The sequence below is a fragment of the Elgaria multicarinata genome, chromosome 9 (genome assembly GCF_023053635.1).
Source record: "Elgaria multicarinata webbii isolate HBS135686 ecotype San Diego chromosome 9, rElgMul1.1.pri, whole genome shotgun sequence".
NCBI lineage: Eukaryota > Metazoa > Chordata > Lepidosauria > Squamata > Anguidae > Elgaria > Elgaria multicarinata.
Genome location: NC_086179.1, coordinates 28,465,105 through 28,484,385, shown reverse-complemented (window position 1 = coordinate 28,484,385; position 19,281 = coordinate 28,465,105). Strand labels below are relative to the sequence as shown.

At 41.6% G+C, this 19,281-nt stretch overlaps 1 protein-coding gene across 3 annotated transcripts in view; it reads left to right on the top strand.

The window, feature by feature from the left end:
- Window positions 1–19,281, top strand: part of NT5DC3 (5'-nucleotidase domain containing 3) — a 56,404-nt gene that overhangs the window by 18,261 nt on the left and 18,862 nt on the right. For 2 of the 3 annotated variants that reach the window (XM_063133397.1, XM_063133398.1), the window contains exons 6-14: window positions 2,660–2,797; window positions 4,194–4,254; window positions 7,764–7,866; window positions 7,974–8,075; window positions 8,833–8,914; window positions 11,553–11,639; window positions 14,904–15,044; window positions 15,778–15,842; window positions 17,909–18,123. In XM_063133397.1, coding sequence (XP_062989467.1) covers window positions 2,660–2,797; window positions 4,194–4,254; window positions 7,764–7,866; window positions 7,974–8,075; window positions 8,833–8,914; window positions 11,553–11,639; window positions 14,904–15,044; window positions 15,778–15,842; window positions 17,909–18,123 — 994 coding nt within the window. Of the gene's footprint in view, window positions 1–2,659; window positions 2,798–4,193; window positions 4,255–7,763; window positions 7,867–7,973; window positions 8,076–8,832; window positions 8,915–11,552; window positions 11,640–14,903; window positions 15,045–15,777; window positions 15,843–17,908; window positions 18,249–19,281 lie in introns of all 3 variants that reach the window. The other variant, XR_010025798.1, reaches the window with a different exon arrangement.

Genomic DNA, 19,281 nt, shown 5'->3' with positions numbered 1-19,281 from the left:
AAATGTATCATTTATGGTATACAGTAGGGGTGTGCACGGACCCCCCACTCCGCTTCACTTTAAGATCTGCCATTTTCGGATCGGCCCGCTCCGCCCCGCTCCCACTCCGCCTGTGCCCACTCCGCTCTGCTCGGAGCTCCGGATCCGGATTGGAGCTCCGGTCCCCCCCATTGGGGGGGTTACCGGGCCCTGCCGCCATCGCCGCCCATGCGGCGACGGCGGCAGAGCCCGGTAAGAAGGACGGGGGCCTTACCTGCCTCCGTCCGTGGTCCGTCGCCGTCTTCAGTTGAGCCCGTGGTTCCACCAGGAAGTCTGGGCCGTGCGGCCCAGACTTCCTGCTGGAACCACGGGCTCAATTGGAGACACTGACGGACCGCGGACGGAGGCAGGTAAGGGAGAGGAGGGCGGGGGGGGGGGTTACCGGGCCCTGCCGCCCATGCGGCGACGGCGGCAGAGCCCGGTAAGGGACCAAGGGGTAGGGGGGCCTTACCTGCCTCCGTCCGTGGTCCGTCACCGTCTTCAATTGAGCCCGTGGTTCCACCAGGAAGTCTGGGCCGCAAGTGCGGCCCAGACTTCCTGCTGGAACCACGGGCTCAATTGGAGACGCTGGCTCAATTGAAGACGGTGACGGACCACGGACGGAGGCAGGTAAGGCCCCCCTCCCCCTTGGTCCCTTACCGGGCTCTGCCGCCGTCGCCGCATGGGCAGCAGGGCCCGGTAACGCCCCCCGCCCTCCTCTCCCTTACCTGCCTCCGTCCGCGGTCCGTCGCCGTCTTCAATTGAGCCCGCGGTTCCACCAGGAAGTCTGGGCCGCAAGTGCGGCCCAGACTTCCTGCTGGAACCACGGGCTCAATTGGAGACGCTGACGGACCGTGGACGGAGACAGGTAAGGGAGAGGAGGGCGGGGGGCGTTACCGGGCCCTGCTGCTGTCGCCGCATGGGCGACAGCGACAGTGGCAGGGCCCGGTAAACCCCACTTACCTTTCCGGCGGAGCTCCGGATCGAGGCGAAGGATCCGCCTTCACCTCGATCCTCTTCGCCACGCTCCGCCACCCCCCCAATCCTCTTCGCCTCTGCCTTAAGGGCAGGCGAAGCCCCCCGCTCTGCTACTGCTTCTCCGGTCTGATTAGAAGCGGAGCACATCCCTAGTATACAGACACATGGTAAGAACCACAACCTACTTTAACAAATTAGCAGTTCCATTTACCAGTGGAAAATGAAAGAATAGAAAATTAAGTGAAGTACCGAAGATTTGGGATAGCACATTTCTTTTATAATTTATTGTTATTAAGTTTGTTATTAATTAATAAATATGTACTTATTTATTGCCCATTATTTACCAGACCAGGGCTAGGCAACCTGTAGCCTACATAGCTTTTCTCCTCCAGTCTTTTCTGGCTGTGTCTGTAGAATGTAGTTCTGTGAAGGATAAACCAAGTTAATGAGGCGAAAACTAAAAATAATGGAGATACATATTCTGATTGACCATGAGTTTTAAGGCATCTGAAATCCTTTTTGTATTGAACTTCCCTTCTTATGGATATTTACACTCCACGCACATAAAAGGTTTTTGTCTGCCTGTATCTTCCAAATGATGAACAAGTTACTGTGTGTTTTTCTATACATGAAAAGGACCTTTAATTGTAAACTTTCTAGGCATGTCGTCACCAAGCTGACACTGGGCCTGTTCAGACAACATGCTAAGCCATGGTTAGGCTGCTAACTTTTTTGCAGCAAATGGTTAGTAAGCGTGTTTAAACTGAGGTTATGTAGCTGTGACACAGCATGCTAAGTCATGGCTTAGCATGTTGTCTGACCGGGGTAATTGTTTATGGGAAAAGAACGAGCTTACTGTTACTGAACAGATTTTATTTATTTATTTATTTATTACATTTCTATACCGCCCAATAGCCGGAGCTCTCTGGGCGGTTCACAAAGATTTTCTGTTTGTTTGGAGTCACATAAGCTGTAACCACAAGAGTTACTTGAATGTACATTTTTTGCATGTTATAAAGCATTCTCTAATAATTTATTTGCTTATTAACAATATTTCAATGCCCCTTTTCAGGATAAAAAGCCCTCCTGAGGTGGCTCACATACAAAATTTAAACATCCAATGCAATTAAAAATCAACTCATTGTGAAATAAAAACTGCAATCTAAAATGCTTTCCAGACCAGCACACTTATCCACTGAAGCAATGGTGTGGAACCTGTGGTGTTCCGGATGTTATTGTCTCCCCAACACCCAGCATTCCTAATTATTGGCTATGCTGGCTGGTGTTTGGCAGGATTTGGAGTCCAACAACATCTGAAAAGCCACAAGTTCCCCATCCTTGGATTATAACAATTTAAAACAGAGGCATTAGCATTGGAAACTATTAAAAATCCATACCAGCATCTTTAACTAATATGAAACAAAAGCGTTCTGAAAGCCTGTCTGAAAGGCAGCAAAGAAGAAGCTACCTGTATATCCCTTGGAAGTTGTAGAAACATGGGGCCACCACCAGAAAGGCCTACCAATCTGATTCAGTCTCAAGTGGCTAACTTCAAATAAGAGTCATTCTGTTTTCTATATATTTATAATGCAAGTAATAAAAAGTAAAGCTTTACAAAACTTTTCTGATGGCATATCTTTGAATTACATGTGGTTGTTTGCAGAGTTCACAAGGTAACACTATGAAGCAGTTCATGGATATCTTCTCCTTGCCTGAGATGACACTCCTCTCTTGCGTAAATGAATATTTCCTGAAAAACAACATAGACTATGAGCCGGTTCATCTCTACAAAGATGTGAAGGTATTGAGCTGTCCTGCTATAATAGCAGTCCATGTATCTTTTGCACTTCTCTTGTAGAATATGAAGCTATTTTTTCTTACTTTCTGGATGCATATTCCAACATGCTGATTTCCTTTGTTGCTACCTACGATATTCTTACAGTTCTGAAACAGAAAATACATTGCAACAAGGATTGTAACACACGCTATGCTAAAATATTATGGCCTAGATAACAACTTATAGCTCTTACCAAGTTGTGGCTACGAAAAGGATTTTCTTTTAGTTTGGGTGTGAAGGAAAATGGGATATACTTTTTTCCAGGTAGAAAAATATACGTTACTAAAAACATGTGCGTCTTGGCAAACCATGTATCTAGCTTTTATATCTATAAAGATGGGCTCAAAAGTGTGTGAATACATAGTTAAGACCTTAGAGGGGAGGTTGTAAGTGGGATTTCTATTGATCACTGTGAGGGTTGTGGTGCCCTGCATAGCTCCTTGATTGCTCTCTGATTAGCAGAAGTGAAATCATTCAAAGAAAGCAACTCTATATATGTTCTTACCTTACAGTAGTGTATACTGCAGAATTTCAGCTACTCTGGATCATCTTAGAACAAAAGTACACTTAACAAAAAGAAATGAAAGATTTGGGATATACAACCCAAATAATGGCCTTTGAGTCAGGCTTCTCAGCAGTATTAAACAAAATTTCTCCATTTGTTGACATGAGTCTCACTTTTTTCCCATGTGGATGTTTGAGCAAATTTACTTTGCAGTATATTGCTTTTTAACTTTCATCTCGTGTTGTCTTGCTCTGAGTGTAGAAATGTTTTCCAACCTGAGCAAAGCAGAGCCAGAGTGGTGTAGTGGCTAAGGTTTTGGACTGGGAGTCGGGAGATCTGGGTTCTAGTCCCCACTCGGACATGGAAACCCATTGGGTGACTTTGGGCCAGTCACAGACTCTCAGCCCAACCTATCTCACAGGGTTGTTGTTGTGAGGATAAAATGGAGAGGAGGAGGAGGAGAATGTATGCCGCTTTGGGGTTCGTTGGAAGAAAAAAAGGCAGGATATAAATGCAAAAATAAATAAATATGGAACTTTAAAAAAAAATCAGATGCACAAATCCTGCAGAAAAATGCATGGGATCTTTTTCCTATTTGAAGAAGCCATTGAGTGGAATCTTATTTTCTTGATCCCCTCCCCAATCTCTAGCAGTTTTGTTTACTTGTGCCTTGTATTGCAGTGCTGCCTGCCATCCATTCTAGGCAGTCTAGTAGCCTGCCATAATACTCCTAGAAATCATGGCATAGGTTGGGTGTGGAAGGTGTCCCTCTTGCTAATACTTGAGTTTTGATCCAATGAATTTCAACATGGAGAGAATTTTCAACTATAACTTTTGCATTAATATCCCTGACAGGACTCAATCAGAGATGTCCACATCAAAGGAATAATGTATCGTGCAATTGAAGCGGATATTGGTAAGCATTATTGAAGTTTTGTGAAGAGAGCTCATTTTCCATGTTTAATGTTTTACAATTGTTAGTTCTAGCTGGTGGTGTCTCTGTGTTATTGCAACATGATTGCTGAAATGGTGTAGTGAAAAATCCTCCCCGTGCACTTTGATCATTCCTTTGTCAATCAAAGGTCACAACAATAGCTCTATCTGAACCTGAATTGCAACAGGTGTGTTGGGGAGGAAACTTCAGTGTGGTAGATGGTTTCATATGCTGAGGAATTAGTCTTTTTAAAACATTGGGCATGGCTAGACAGGGCGAAATCCTGGGGATTGTCCTGGATTGTCCCTCACATGATGCATAGGGCATCCCATGAGCAGGGAGGGACGATCCCTCCCTTGGCCCTGGATATCGCCCTACCCTTTCATTCAGATTTTTTCCCGTGGTCTCGGGATGATCCCGAAACCATGGGATGTGTGGCCCACCATTGCGGTTTTGTCCCGGCTCCTCGTGAGTAACTGCGGGGAACCGGGCACGCGGCACGGAGCCCCTCCGGGGGTGGGGTGGGCAGAGTGCAAGGTTTTTTTTTTTAAAAAAAAACCTTACAATTTTGATCGAGCGCTCGTGCTCTCATTTTCCTTTAAAAAAAATAATCCAAAATGGCGGCTGCGACGTCCTCTTCCTCATAAAATTGCAAGATCATCCCCCTCAACCCCCCCTTGTCTAGCCATGCCCAATGTGGCTTCTAAGTGCTCGTTTAGATGTTCGTTTAGATAATTACAAAGTGAGAAGTTGTACAGCTCCCTCATGAGGAGGAGTGCAAGTCCCAGATGGACCCCTGACTTCTGTATCTTCCCTCTGAGGGAGATATGTGAGTTGCCACTTCGGATGTTGCATTAGAGATATAGAGGTATAGTGCACATTGCTCTTGCACTCCCTTTTGCTACTTTGGTAACATCTGAAACTGTCCTCAGCTAGTCCATCCATCACAGTTTATAATGGCTAAGGGAAATAGGCTGGTGTAAGTGGCCAAGCCTTAAATTTGTATTGGCTGAATCTCTGCTAATGGCTCTGTTTTCTGCACCTTCCTAACATAGATAATTCATAGGTCCATTGGTGTTTGAACTGCCATGTTTTCCTCAAAGTTAGGGCTTACTCAGTCTTCAGCAGTGGTCTCGTTGCCTAATATGCCTTGGTGTGATGGTATATCCTACCAATGAGATTTGAGAAAGCACTTAGCCAACAATATATAATGCTTTTTGCCACTAGCATGCAGTAATTCACATTCGAACAGGAATGGGTTCTTCAGAAAGACTTTCGGGGCTGAATTTGGAGAACCTTTTCCTCCACAAATCTATTATGAGTATTGCGGACTGTCTATACACACTCAAAGCCCCGCAGTGGTTGCGAATCTGTGCTGCGTCAGTTATATGACACAGTTGGAGATTCGCAGCCACTGTGGCGCTTTGCCATGAAGCTGCGCAGTAAAAATGTTGGAGACTTAACCCGACTTTTTCTGTGGGAGCGAGGTCACCCTGGCTCTTCTGTTGTCTGACCTTGCACTGTGGGTAATCCTAGGGGTGGTCCTGGCAGACGGTGACTGACAATTGGTTGCTGGAAGCCAGGAAGAAGGTGGGAGGGGGCAGCTCCAGTACCCGGATGCCCGCCAGAAACCCTGCACTCCCTCCTTGGCGTGGGGATTACCCAACGCCACCCCAGGTAAGCGAAACTGCGGGGTTTAGGAGGAACATGGTGCCAACTTGGCGCTGTGAAGACAGCGCCTTGGATTTGGTGAGCTAGATTACCTGAAGTCTTCTGATTGTGGATTCACTGGCTACATATTCTTTTAGCAAACCAGTTCTTGCTGTCTGTCCAGAGCATGCTGGCTACAGGCTCTGTTGCATCCAGAGTTGCAACTCATTTCTATAAGAGTGCCTTCGCTTGGCAGTTGAAGGTAGTTGTATAAATCCACACTGAGTTCCGATTTTATGATAAAATTCCCTTTCCTGCCATTAAGATAAAAATGTCACCAACCAGAGGTCTGGTGAATCACCTTGAAGTTAGCTTGCAAGTGTATTATGTTTATTAATAATGAAGATTCTTCAGATGCTTTAGAATTTTAATGTCTTGGAACGTAAGATGTTTTTTAGAATGTTTAGACAATTCAGAAATGCCACGAACCATAAAAAGGCTTCAAAATGCCAGGGTGTCTACAGAGAGTCTGGATTTGCATTCTGTTGTAGTTATAAGCTTTTCATTTCCAAGAACAACTCCTCTTAATGTTTTCCAAGCTTACTTTTAGGCAGAGCTGAAGTTCCGAGTCAGGGCTTTGTACTGGATCCGGTTTTCTATGCTAAATCAAAGCCTTGGGACTTTGAGTGCCTTCCGAAAGCACTCGTGTGTAGAACATCTTTCAGGAATGATTAATTACAGTGCATACACTAGTCTATCACCCTCTATCTGGGATCGTGGATGGTGTTTTCACACAGGCTTAAGCCCCAGTTTCTCTCTCAACAATGGGTGTCTGCTTTTAGGAACGGAATTGAAAATTCAGAGGATTAGGATCAAATAAAATGTGATGCCTTCTGCATGCAGGGATGGCACCTTCCACAAAAAAATAATCTTATCTTCCTGCTCTGGCCCATGTGCCTGCTGCGTCTGCATCTGGGCTATATAGTGCTGGCATCCAACTGATATCTATCTATCTATCTCAGTTGGATTCCAGCAGAATGTAGGCTAGATGGGCCAATGCATGAGCTAAAGTCTTTAGTGTTAACGGCAGCAATGTGGCCACTGCATATAAGGCTTTACTTGACTAAACTGGCCCTTAGTAACATTTGGATAAGTATTTAGCTGGCTATTCTTTTCATTGTGAATCTTTCTATGCAGTTTTAAGGCTACTTTAAATCTACTGATCATATTGTAATTAGGATGACATGACTCTGACTGGATTCACACAACATGCTAACTCAGAATAGTTTATTTTCTAGAACAACCAATGATGGACTTGTGTTTTGTCTGAGGGATTTCCTCCCCCTCTTCCCATGGTGGGTTATTTCCCCAAATGAGCCACCTGAGAACCTGCAGTTTGCAGTAAGGGTTATTTTACCTATGTTGGGTTAGTGTGTTGTCTGTCACTACAGCATGGGTTACAGAGATCGCCTACAGAGCTCTTCAGGAAGAGTGGCCAAATATGTTGTTGCTGTTGCTCTGCTCCTCTCGAGCAATATCTCTTCTTGCCACAAAGGAAGCTGAGATACCTGCCTGGGTAGACAGGAGGACACAGGAGGAGGAGGAGGAGTGGTGAAATAAACTACTCTGTGTAGCTTGTTTGCCCGATCGTCTGACGGGAACACAGTAAATTGACGTGATTGCATGTCAACCTACCCACCTTGCCACCCACCATGGGTTAGTGTGATGTGTGAACCCAGCCTCTGACGTAGAACTACAAAAACCTGAAAGCATATTCCTTTGCTGTATTCAGTAATACAGTCGAGAGTGTTTGTAACTAGCTTTTCCTCCTCTCCTTTCAGAGAAATATATTTGCTATGCTGAGCAGACGCGTGCTGTGCTAGCAAAGTTGGCAAATCATGGCAAGAAGATGTTCCTCATTACGAACAGTCCTAGCAGCTTTGTGTAGGTGGCTTGGTTTGTACATACAAAAAACAACAACACCCCAGTGTCAAGTTGTCAGTTTAAAAATAAAGCAGATTAGTTATTAAAAGTTGGTCTGCTTTTTGCAGGGATAGAGGTATGAAGTTTATTGTTGGAAAAGACTGGAGGGATCTCTTTGATGTGGTCATTGTCCAGGCTGACAAGCCAAACTTTTTCAATGATAAGAGAAGGTGAGTACCTTACCCTATTTATTATTTATTATTTTTTGTTATTATGTTTATATCCCATCTTTCTTCTTACAAGGAACCCAAGGTAGCTTAAACAATCCTCCTCCTCTCCATTTTATCCTCACAATAGCAGTGTGAGGTAGGTTAAGCTGTGAATCAGTGACCGGCCCAAAATTACCCAGTGAGCTTCATGGCTTAGCTTCCAAATCTCCTGAATCCCAGTCCAATGCTCTAACCACTACATTACACTGGCTCTCTAACCATTATCCATGCACAGGTTCATATGGGTAACAAACAGCAGAATAGGTGTCTCAAATTGCCAAGGCAATGGGCATGAGTACTGGTCAGGAGTACTTGAAACTTGTGGATTTAGGTATGGTCTACAGTCTACCTTGACTGCCTCTCCAGCACTGTGTTGCTGCCTAACCCTCAAAATGGTAAATTAAAGACAAAACTAGGCAAAGACATGGGAGGGGGAGGAGGCATAATCCTTCCTACTGTGTAGGAGAGGCAATCTTTGAAAACAACCAGTCAAAGTAGACTGTATACCTATATCCATTAAATCAGATCTACTTTAACCTTCTCTTTTGCAGCATTGATTTAAAAAACAAACAGGTTTGTGGGAGGGGAACTCTACAGAAAAGAGTTTCATTCTGTCCTCATCTCATAAATATTCTGGTGGCACCTGCTTCCACTTGGTGGTGGCATTGGGTCTTTTGCATGATTGATCTTTGCTCTGTTTCTTCCTTCCTTTTTTTAGACCTTTCCGCAAAGTGAATGAAAGAGGGGTTTTACTTTGGGACAAAATTCATGAACTGCGGAAAGGACATATCTACAAACAGGTATCTTTCAGTTTTTAAAATTTTAAAAACATATCTCATCTTCCTGTTTCAAGCAAGAGCTACAAGGCAGCTAACAATCATGGTAAAACAGCAACAATTAAAACAGGAAATCAAAGAACCTTAGCACATCAGCATTCAAAACTGTGTGCATTTAATGTTTTTATATGGATTTTTTTTAATTAAATTGTTTTGTTACTCCATATTGTAACAAAAAGCATAGGTATGACTATAGGTAGGACAGATACTAGTTTTCTTGTAAAACGTTTTTTAATGCTTTATGTGTGTATGTTTTGTGTTTTAGAATTTTACATTTTGTATACTCTTTTTAATCTTAATTTTAGAATTTCTGTAAACCGCCCAGAGAGCCCTGGCTATGGGAGCGGTATATAAGTGCATTAAATAAATAAATAAATGTTTAGCTTAGAGATGAGTCTAAGAGATAAGGGGCTAGTGTTTGAGAACTGGACCTGGGATATTTACGTTCAAATGTCCTGAGCCATGAACATTTGGGGTGACTTTGGGTAACACTTCAACTGGGTTCAAACAGCACAATAACTGACAGTGGTTTAAATAGTTAATAGTGGGTTATTGTGTTTTGTGGATGAATTTTTTTTTAATCAGCGGTTGGTTATTTGGCTGAAATAACCTACGCAAAGAACCAACACTGTGCAGAGTTGGCTATTTAAACCACCGTTAGTTATTGTGTTGTGTGGAAGGCACCATTGGTTATTTTCTCAGCCACTGTCGGTTATTTTGTCAGCCGCAGAATCGCAAGGCAAGAGCGGCCAAAATGGTGGCGGCCTCTCTAGCCCAGCCGGTAGGATAGTTTTTTGGCAGCATTGGCTGAAGGGATACTAGCAGGAGGACTAAGGAGGAAGAGATGGCGGGGGATGAATGAGTCAACAGTGAAGTCTAATAGTCAACTCAACGCTGATCCTAATCCACAACACAGTTGATAATTATCATGTTGTGTGGAGAGACCCTGTTGATAACTTTTGAGTTGATTATTATGCCATCGTTGACTATCATGTTGCCTGAATGCAGCCTTTGCCTCAGTTCCTTATCTGTAAAATTAGACTTTCCTCACTGGTCCTAATTTAGATGTGGACTTCTATGTCTGAAGGACTTGTCTCCCAATTTTTTAAAATTGTAAAATGATCAGTAGGCAACTCAGAAAATTATGGTGGAGGTAGAGAGATAGAGCCACGTGCTTGGCATACGAAAGGTCCCTGATTCAGTCCCTGACAAAGACTGAAACCCTGGAGAGTTGCTACCAGTAGACAATGTTGAGCTAGATGAGTCATTGGCCTGACTCAGCATAAGGCAGCTGCCTATGCTCCACCTTGAACTCTGATAGGATTGGTTGCGCATTGAAAGAAAATAACTGCAGCATCAGAGATGCTTGAAGAAAAGTGAGTGTGACTCAAAGTTATGGTAACAGAAGTTTTAAAAGTGTTTAGCTTTTTGTGTTCTTGAAGGGTACATAGGGCTTGTTCAGACGACACGCTAAGCTATGGCTAGCCCCTAACCCTTTTTGCAGCAAATGGTTCGTGAGTGTGTTTAAGCCATGGGTATGTAGCCACCATGGTTAGGAATGGTTCACACGACATGCTAAGCCATAATGTTTCGCTCAAAACACTTAACCACCGTGGCTGAGCATGCCGTCTGAAAGGTTGTGGTAAAGCACATGGTCTTTATGTACAAGTCACAGGTTCAATCTGTGGGCTTCGGCTCTTGGGCGGTATAGAAATATAATAAATAAATGTGAGTGCTGCTGTTGCTGTTTTCGTTGTTGATTTTATTGCCATTTTACTGTGTTTATGTTTGATCGCTTTTAACATTTTAGCTTTTCTATATATTTTATTGCTGCAAGCTGCGTTGGGAGGGCTTTTGCTCTGAGAGGCGGCCAAGAAATATTTTAAATAAAAATAAATAAATGAAATCTCTTGACAGTACTGGTTTACCTGGACCTGTGGGCTAACGTGGTATAAAGCATTTCTTAGATTTTATATTAATATGAATTGGGCAGTATTGCATATACTAGACAGGTTCTCATGAACAGGACACACAACTCAAACCAGCACAGAATTCCAGCCCTTATTGGTCTAGCATGTAGCTCCACTTCTCTCCTCTCTCTCCTCTCCCCCAAAGCAATGTTTGATTCAATATATATTATTTTTTATTAATAATGAAGATGATTATGATAATATTTATATCCTGCCTTTTTTCCTCTTGCAAAGAACCCACAGTGGCTTACCTCTTTTCCATTTTATCCTCACAACAACCCTGTGAGGTTGGTTAGGCTGAGAATCAGTGACTGACTCAAAGTCACCCAGTGAGCTTCATGGCCAATCAGGGACTAACACCCAGCACTTCCAAGTCCCAGCCCAACACTCTAACCCTTACACTGGCTCTCTTAATAACATTTGATCCTAAAAAGAGTGAAGCACAACTATCTCTGGCATAGACAACAGCAAAGGGCATGCAAACAAATGGTACATGAGACTAAGGAACATTTTATATGAGTGCGAAAACTGTAATCTGCTTTCCAAGTGAAAAGCAAAGCTTTATTCCTCCCCCATCACCAAATTTTGTATATGTCTCATAACGTTTATTCCCCCCTCCCCTTGTTTTGTAGGGTAACTTGTATGAATTTCTGAAACTGACTGGCTGGAGGGGTTCTAAAGTGTTGTATTTTGGTGATCATATTTACAGTGATCTAGCAGTAAGTAGCTTGTTCCCTGTTTGTTTCATAAAGGCTGGTAATGTCTACAGGAATGGACTATATATTGTGAAATTAGTTTTTAAAGCAAAGAGATTTATAAAATTGAGAGAATTGCCATGTTTCTGCCATAAGAAGTGGGAAAATCACTGATGGGATTATTTTTCTGTTCAGATAAATGTAAGCCTCTTATTCCACTTGCCATGTCGTTTTGAGTTTAGTGCTTCTTAAGAACACAGTTGTAGGGCGCATGAGTCTCTCTGGTCTGTATAAAAGGCTATATGTGGGTGGCCTAAAATAGGAATAATTGTGGGTCAAATGGCATTTACTGCCTAATTTTATAAATACTTAAAAAGAAAATAGTAATCCTTTTGAGTAATTTGTTGTGTAGTATAAATTCATGGTGAACTGCTTTCTCTTTCTAGCCAGGCTGCCTTGGGGCTTATGTTCTCTGTGTGCATTCTTCCTCTTTGGCATAATTCTGTGAGACTTAAATGCTGCAAGACAATGTATTTCCATATCTATGCATGTAAGCCGGGTGAAGAATGAACTCAATGTAGCCGGCTAAGGAGGCTGGAGATAACATACAGACAAAAAATCGTCGTCATCATCATCATCACCAATTTATTAATATTATTTATGTATTTAGTTCAGTGGCAGTTAGATTAAGGCTCAGGGATGTTGCCACCTTTCAGAATTTCTCCAAATTTTAGGCAAGTGATAATGTGCAGTATGTCTAGTCCCTACACTTTTACGTTCAATACTCTGTTGGCATTTTTCATTTGTGTGCAATTTTAAAAATTCCTCAACAACTTAGCCAAGTAGTCAAGGGATGTACATCAGCTTTCCGCAACTTGGTGGCCTCCAGATGTGTTGGACTACAACTCCCAGCAGCCCCCAGCCAGGTGCAGCACATCTGGAGGGCACCAGGTTTGGAAAGGCAAATGTACAGAGGAGTAGTTTCATGGTGAAGTCCTTGTACAGCATGCAGCTCGGCTGTTGTCAGGAGCTGCCCCATTTCAGCATGTAACTCCTTTGCTGAGAGAACTACACTGGCTGCCTATTTGCTACTGAGCCAGGTTTAGGGTTTTGGTACTAGTGTACAAAGCCCTAAACAACTTGGGACCAGGATATCTGAGAGAGAGAGCCTTCTCCCTTATCAACCAGAGATCATTAGAGGGCATGTTCCTGGTGTTTCAACATGGGCCTATGTCCCGACTGGAGAAGGGCCTTCAGTGTGGTGGTCCCTTTTCTTTGGAATTCCCTAGCCCTGGAAGTCAGGCAGGTGGCAACACTGTGTTGCTTCCAGCACCTCCTGAAAACAGCTCTTTTCCAAGAAGCATCCATTAACTGATCAAATAATGTTTTTTTATTGGTATTCTATTTTAAATCTTTTAATCTTTTTACTTTTTTTTTAATGTTGACCACTCCGGAATCTATTTTAAATATGAAGCGCTATATAAATATCTAAAATTAAATACATAAATATTGCGATACAAGTGGAGGTGCAATTCTGGTGAACAGACTCCTGCTATGATTTATGCTGAGGATTGGTTTAATTGAGACACCCTATGATGGCTGACTTCAAAGACTACATTGGTGCACCTTGCCTCCACACTCACAAAAGTTGGAAAAAAAAACAGAGCAACTTTACTTAATGACTCTCGTGTGGATCATGTCACATTTGAAATAGGCTGTATTGCCTGGAAGATCCCTCTGGCCAGCAGTTGCCAGGAATGTGCCCAATGACTGGTGGAAACCATGAAATGAATTTCTGGTCCATGTAGTGTGCTGCGCTAGATGTTTATAAAGCTAGATGTTTAGTGTAAACTAAACTCATGGAGAAATCGAAATAACCAAGGGCCATCCTAATTCTGAAGATTTCCTTCTAATGTGGATGCCATTGCACAGATGCTAGTAAGGACATTGCTTAGCAAGCCCTCAGTGGTTCCCCTGTTTAATTATTGGAGGCACCTTTTCAATATACAGTAGAGATGCTTATTGCATCAGGGCGGATCCAAAATGTATACAGTGCTGAAAGAATTAAGGATATTTCAGAATAACTTTAAGATACAGTGGTTTACTCTAATTTTTCTTTTATTAGAGATTGTTTTGTAATTGCTTATAAAAAGAAACTGATAATACAATATAGTCTAGTTTCACTGTAATACACACCCGCCCCACACATAGTGGCTATAAAAGAGCCTTTGTGGCACCTTGGATGGGGCAGAGAAATAAAAATGTAATCAAATTTGCCATTGTTTGGGAAAAGGTATTTCCTGTGGTTTATATTCACCGGGGGGGGGGGCTCTCCAACAGCTATTTATTCACTTCAACAGAAATCTCTTTTTTTACTGCAATTCTATAAAGTGAGAATAAATTAATTTACATTGGGTTGGATACACAAACTCGCTTTGAACTTGGAAGGGCACTTTCTACTGATTGGTGGGCCATTTTACACTTTGCACTACAGCCATGAATCAGGAAGTGGGAGAACATCCTGATATTTTCTTCTACTTACAAGTCAAATATGATAAATCTCAAACCTATCTATTATAGCACTGTGTGGGCACATCTGCTAGCACTTCCACAAGATTTTATGGAACAGCTCTAGCAGATATTTCTCTTCAGAATTCTTCTGGAAGCAGTCCAAGGCAATTTTTTTAAAAAAAGAATATGGTGTTGAACTTTGCAGTGAGGATTAGTCGAATTCTGTTGGCATACTTTACCAATGCCTCGTTAAAGTTGCTGAACAACATACAGCATAATCTTCTGCATGTTTACTCAGTGGGTTTTACTCCCAGGTAAATGTGAATAAGATTGTAGTCAGTCTTTGTCTTCAAACTCCTTGTTACAACAAGAAAAAAAAATTCAGCTCTGATTAAGTAATTTAGTAGAGGTCCTGTTAATGTTCTACTATTTCTAATGTTACAATCATTTCCTTAATTGTATACCTTTGTATTCTTTGGACAAAAATACCTTTCCTGATTAGCTATTATATATATATATATATATATATATATATATATATATATATATATCCCATGGTTCTTGGATCTGATTGCTCGGCTTTAGAACAGATTTTTTTTTAGCTTGTCCTTTTAATTATTTGCATGATGGCATAGCAGAACCACTTAATTTAATAGCTGCTTATGTATTAGTAGGAATATCTTACACATGGTCTTTAGGGTGAAAGAATAGAAAGTATGCTTTAAATTGTCGTAATGCTAATTCTTTAATGTTTTGCAATCCTGGTTGGAAAAATAGGATTTGACCTTAAAGCATGGCTGGCGAACAGGTGCAATTATTCCAGAGTTACGAACAGAGATTAAGATCATGAACACAGAACAGTATATTCAGACCATGACCTGGCTGCAAACCCTCACCGGATTACTGGAACACATGCAGGTTTGTTCTTCCCATCTTTTCAACCCTCCCCTCTCTAAATTCCTCCAGGGCTTCTGTTGCAAATGTAATTTTTAAACTAGGCTGAATACAGACCATCAGAACTGATGCCTCTAAACTACAATTATAATAGAAATTAGATTCAAACCAGTTTCTTTCCCTGCGCCCCCCTTATAGCTGCATGTACCTCTTCATAAAATGTTCTTGCATTGAAGTAAACCAGTAATAGTGCAGTTAAAACGAATCCATGAAATTATAGTGGCAGCATTCGAAGAAAGAAATAATTTTAAACAGAGCTCCTTCATACTGCATTCACTCTGCGCAGTTGAGTAAAAAACAAACAAACCCCTCTCTACTCACTGTTCACTCCACATTTCTTCATTTGTCATATTTCTGATGCTGTGCAAATGCTGTGTGTAGACTGTAACCCGGTTCAAACCATTATGGTGGCCTGTTTAAGCCACAGCACATGCTTGCTTATGCTACGTGCCATTTGCCTGATTACCTGCCTTGCTATGTCATCTGAACCTGGGTGGCATGGCTTGCTGGAGGGGAAACAACCCGCAAGTAACGCATAGGCTGTTGTTGGGTTAAATAAGCCACAGTGGCTTGTTTACGCTGCAGTGATCATGCAAGCCGGACCATAGTCACATGAAGATATACTCATGTCCTTTTCCTGTTAAGGGACTCTATTAAAAACTTGCAAAGTTACATGTCCTCATTGCTGTCCTTTCAGGTTCACGGGGATCCTGACTCTCAGCTGATTTTGCATGAGTGGAAAAGGGAAAGAAAGGAAATGAGGTAAGCATAAAAATTGGGGAGTTGTTTCAAGTTTCAATCCTAGGTACATCCCTCCCTCCGTACCTCTATTAAATAGTAGGAGATAACTGTAGCAGGGAATTTAATTCCATTGGATTCCAAATCTATTACATTATTTTTTGAATTGCTTAGGGTTGCTTTTTGTATTTTGTCTGTCTTTCAAAATTGAATCAGGAATATTTTTTTATCAGATTATGAAATGGAGGGATGGATTCATTGCATACAGTAATGTTTTAACTGTTGGACGTGTAAAAAACATAATTGCCCATGATCTTGCTTATTTACACCTCTCCTTCACTTGAAGTATGCATTCTGTCTTACAAGCCCACACAAAGAGGCGTTCCCATATCTCTTCCCACGCTTCACCCCTTTGTTAGAGCAGTGGAAGCATAATGTTCTCCCCAGTCCTAGAAAATATGAAGAGAGCTTAAACTTTCCTTATGCCCAAGGTAGGGTGACCATATGAGAAAGGAGGAAAGGGCTTCTGCATTTTTAACAAATGTATTGAAAAGGGAATTTCAGAAGGTGTCATTTGTATGCATGCAGCACCTGGTGAAAATCCCCTCTTATCACAACAGTTAAAGCTGCAGGAGTTATACTAGAGTGACCAGATACAAACCAAGTTTATTTAAAAACCAGATCATGGGGGAAATGCACCTGGTGTATGTTACATTTTTTTATAGACACTGGTGCAAAGACTGTGATCCCCCTCCCCAGTTTTCTAGATCCTCTTTGTTTTGTTTTGTTTTTCATCTCCACTTTCCTTTAACTTTTCGTTCCCTCTCAGAAACTAGCCAACCACTACTAGTAAAAAGCAAAATAAAACCCTGATCTAAATATTGCCATGGATGCTCTCTTATTTTAAAGGATTAGTCATCCCCCTGGAACTTCACGGTTTGAGAAATAATTATTTCCTATATGTTTACAGAGGCACAGCTCTTGAAACTTTTGAATTTTTAAAGAAATCTGGCAGCACTTAAACTGGCACTATTTGAAACCCCACCATGGGCTGATACTGTCAACAGAGATTAATAATAATAATAATAATAATAATAATAATAATAATAATAATTTATTTGTTACCTGCCTCTCCCACTGGATCGAGGCAGGGTACAACACAAATGAAAACACCATAAAATACATATAACTAATTAAAACATTTTAAACAAACTACATTATTAAAAGCAGCATATTATTAAAAAAAGGCATCTTAAAATTCAACTGGGGAGTAGGAGTAGGGTGGGAGTAGGGTGAAGGGAACAAAGGAACCTAGTAGTATGGGTCAGATACTCTGTTCACGAGTTTCCTGGGGTGTGTGTGTGTGTTGAAGATCTTAGTATGAATTGATGGACTTCAACTTTGGATTTTTCTTTTCCATCCTGGTTGGGTATAGTTTGGCCCCTAAAATAACTCCCAGCCTTGTGTAGTTTGTCCCTGATCTTTATTAGATATTATTGTTTTTAACTTTTGTAAACTGCCCAGAGAGCTTCAGCTATGGGGTGGTATGTAAATGTAATAAATAAATATAAATAAATAAATTTTCTTTTACAAATGCATCCATGGAGGCTACATGAAGGAAAATCATTTTCATGGTGGTGGGGAGACTTTAACACTTGGAGGGAAAACTGCAGAGGGGAGAGAGTTAATAAGGGTTTCTCCCATACTTTTTTTTTTTGCTTTGGATTGCAGCCTCTACAGCTGCAATTTGAAATGAACAAAATGCCACCCAACTCAAAATATAAGCAATTCAGCATTGTGTATAGTTTAGCTCTGGGTCAAGCTGTGCTTGCTGCCTATCCAAAGGCATTGTAGATGGTCGTAGAAGTTGGGATGAAACTGAAGCAACCCAAAAGCTTCTTATTCCCCCCTCCCCCTTGGCGCTGTCTTTCCTCCAGTTGACAACAGAGGGTGGTGTCCTTTTCAGCATGTAAATGAACTCGTTTTAAATACACTAGGAGAGGCTCTCTGGTGAACTGATGAAGGGTAAACAAACCTCGCAAAGTACTTCATGGGCTGACCGTTCTAATAATGCCTTTTCCCACCTCCAGAGAAATGACCAGGAACTTCTTCAACTCTCAGTTTGGAAGCTTATTCAGGACTGACCAGAACCCAACTTATTTCTTAAGACGCTTGTCTCGCTTCGCTGATATTTACATGGCGTCGTTGAGTTGTCTTTTGAACTATGAACATGATTACACATTTTATCCAAGGAGGACTCCTTTGCAGCATGAACTCCCAACGTGGTCAGACCAGCTGTGCACTGGTACATTCAGAATACCATTTCTGCAAGAGATGATTCAGATCAAATAAGTTCCCCTTCCACCCTACTTTTTATAATGTCAATCATTCACCATTTTCCTCCCAACCCCTGGGGCTCCGCAGAGTAAAGTATATGTATTGTAGCATGAATGTATCTTTAAAAACAACTATCTCTTCAGCTATAGCTGTAACAATTCTTATTGTACATGGCTGTAGAGCAAATATGTCCATTTTAGCTGGTCTCTTCTTGTCTCTAGTGAGAATTGATGGGACTTGTGATTGCACTGAGAGAAAATGGATTTCTCCCGTCAACTGAATATTTGCTGGAAGGGAAGATTGTTTGCTCACAAATCAATACTTTAAATATTTCTAAACATATATGTCTTACAAAGTCTGATATATTTATCTTGTGTAATCTAACCAGGAGATCATTGCTTTAGATTTTTGGTACGTCTTAAATCCTGATTTATTTAGCTCCAGAGTGTAACTCGTTTTCTGCTAGGTGGAGTAGGAGAGGTAAAACTTACAAAAGTTTTAAAGCCATGGGGGTCAGGGGGAAAGTTATATTTACTTTTGCTCTTCCCGCGCCTCGTCTGGGGTGGTGGTGGTGGTGAGAACCAAATTTGAGAGGAAAATGTAACTATATGCAATACTTATAAAAATCAAATTTTATTTACTAAATGAATTTTGAAGGCATTTCCTCCAGACAGCAGGGAAGATTTGCATGCAGATGTTCACCAGAATGGGTCGCATTGACCTTGGCTGGGTGTATCTTGATGCAGATGGGCTGTATATGTCCATTTGGTACCAGTAGTTGCTGTGCAACTAATTGAGCACAAGCTGGATTGGGGTCAAAATATGTTACTTCGCAATATAGTGTTTTATACATTTAGGAAATAACACTCACGTTTAGGTTGTATTCAAGCAACAGTTGCAAGTATAAGCAGTGTTGGAAAGGGAGTTGCAATCTGCTGTACTTGGAGGTACATAAGCATAATCGTTTGCCAGTTAGCAAAAAAGAAAAAGGTAAAAAAAATAGACATGTTAGTATATAAAAAGGAAGGTCATATTCGCTGGGCTTAGAAATAGTGGGTTGGATGTAGGATTTGCCTTCTGTGAATGGAAGGGCTCTGCTGACGGAAGGTGCCTCTGCCCAGTTTTC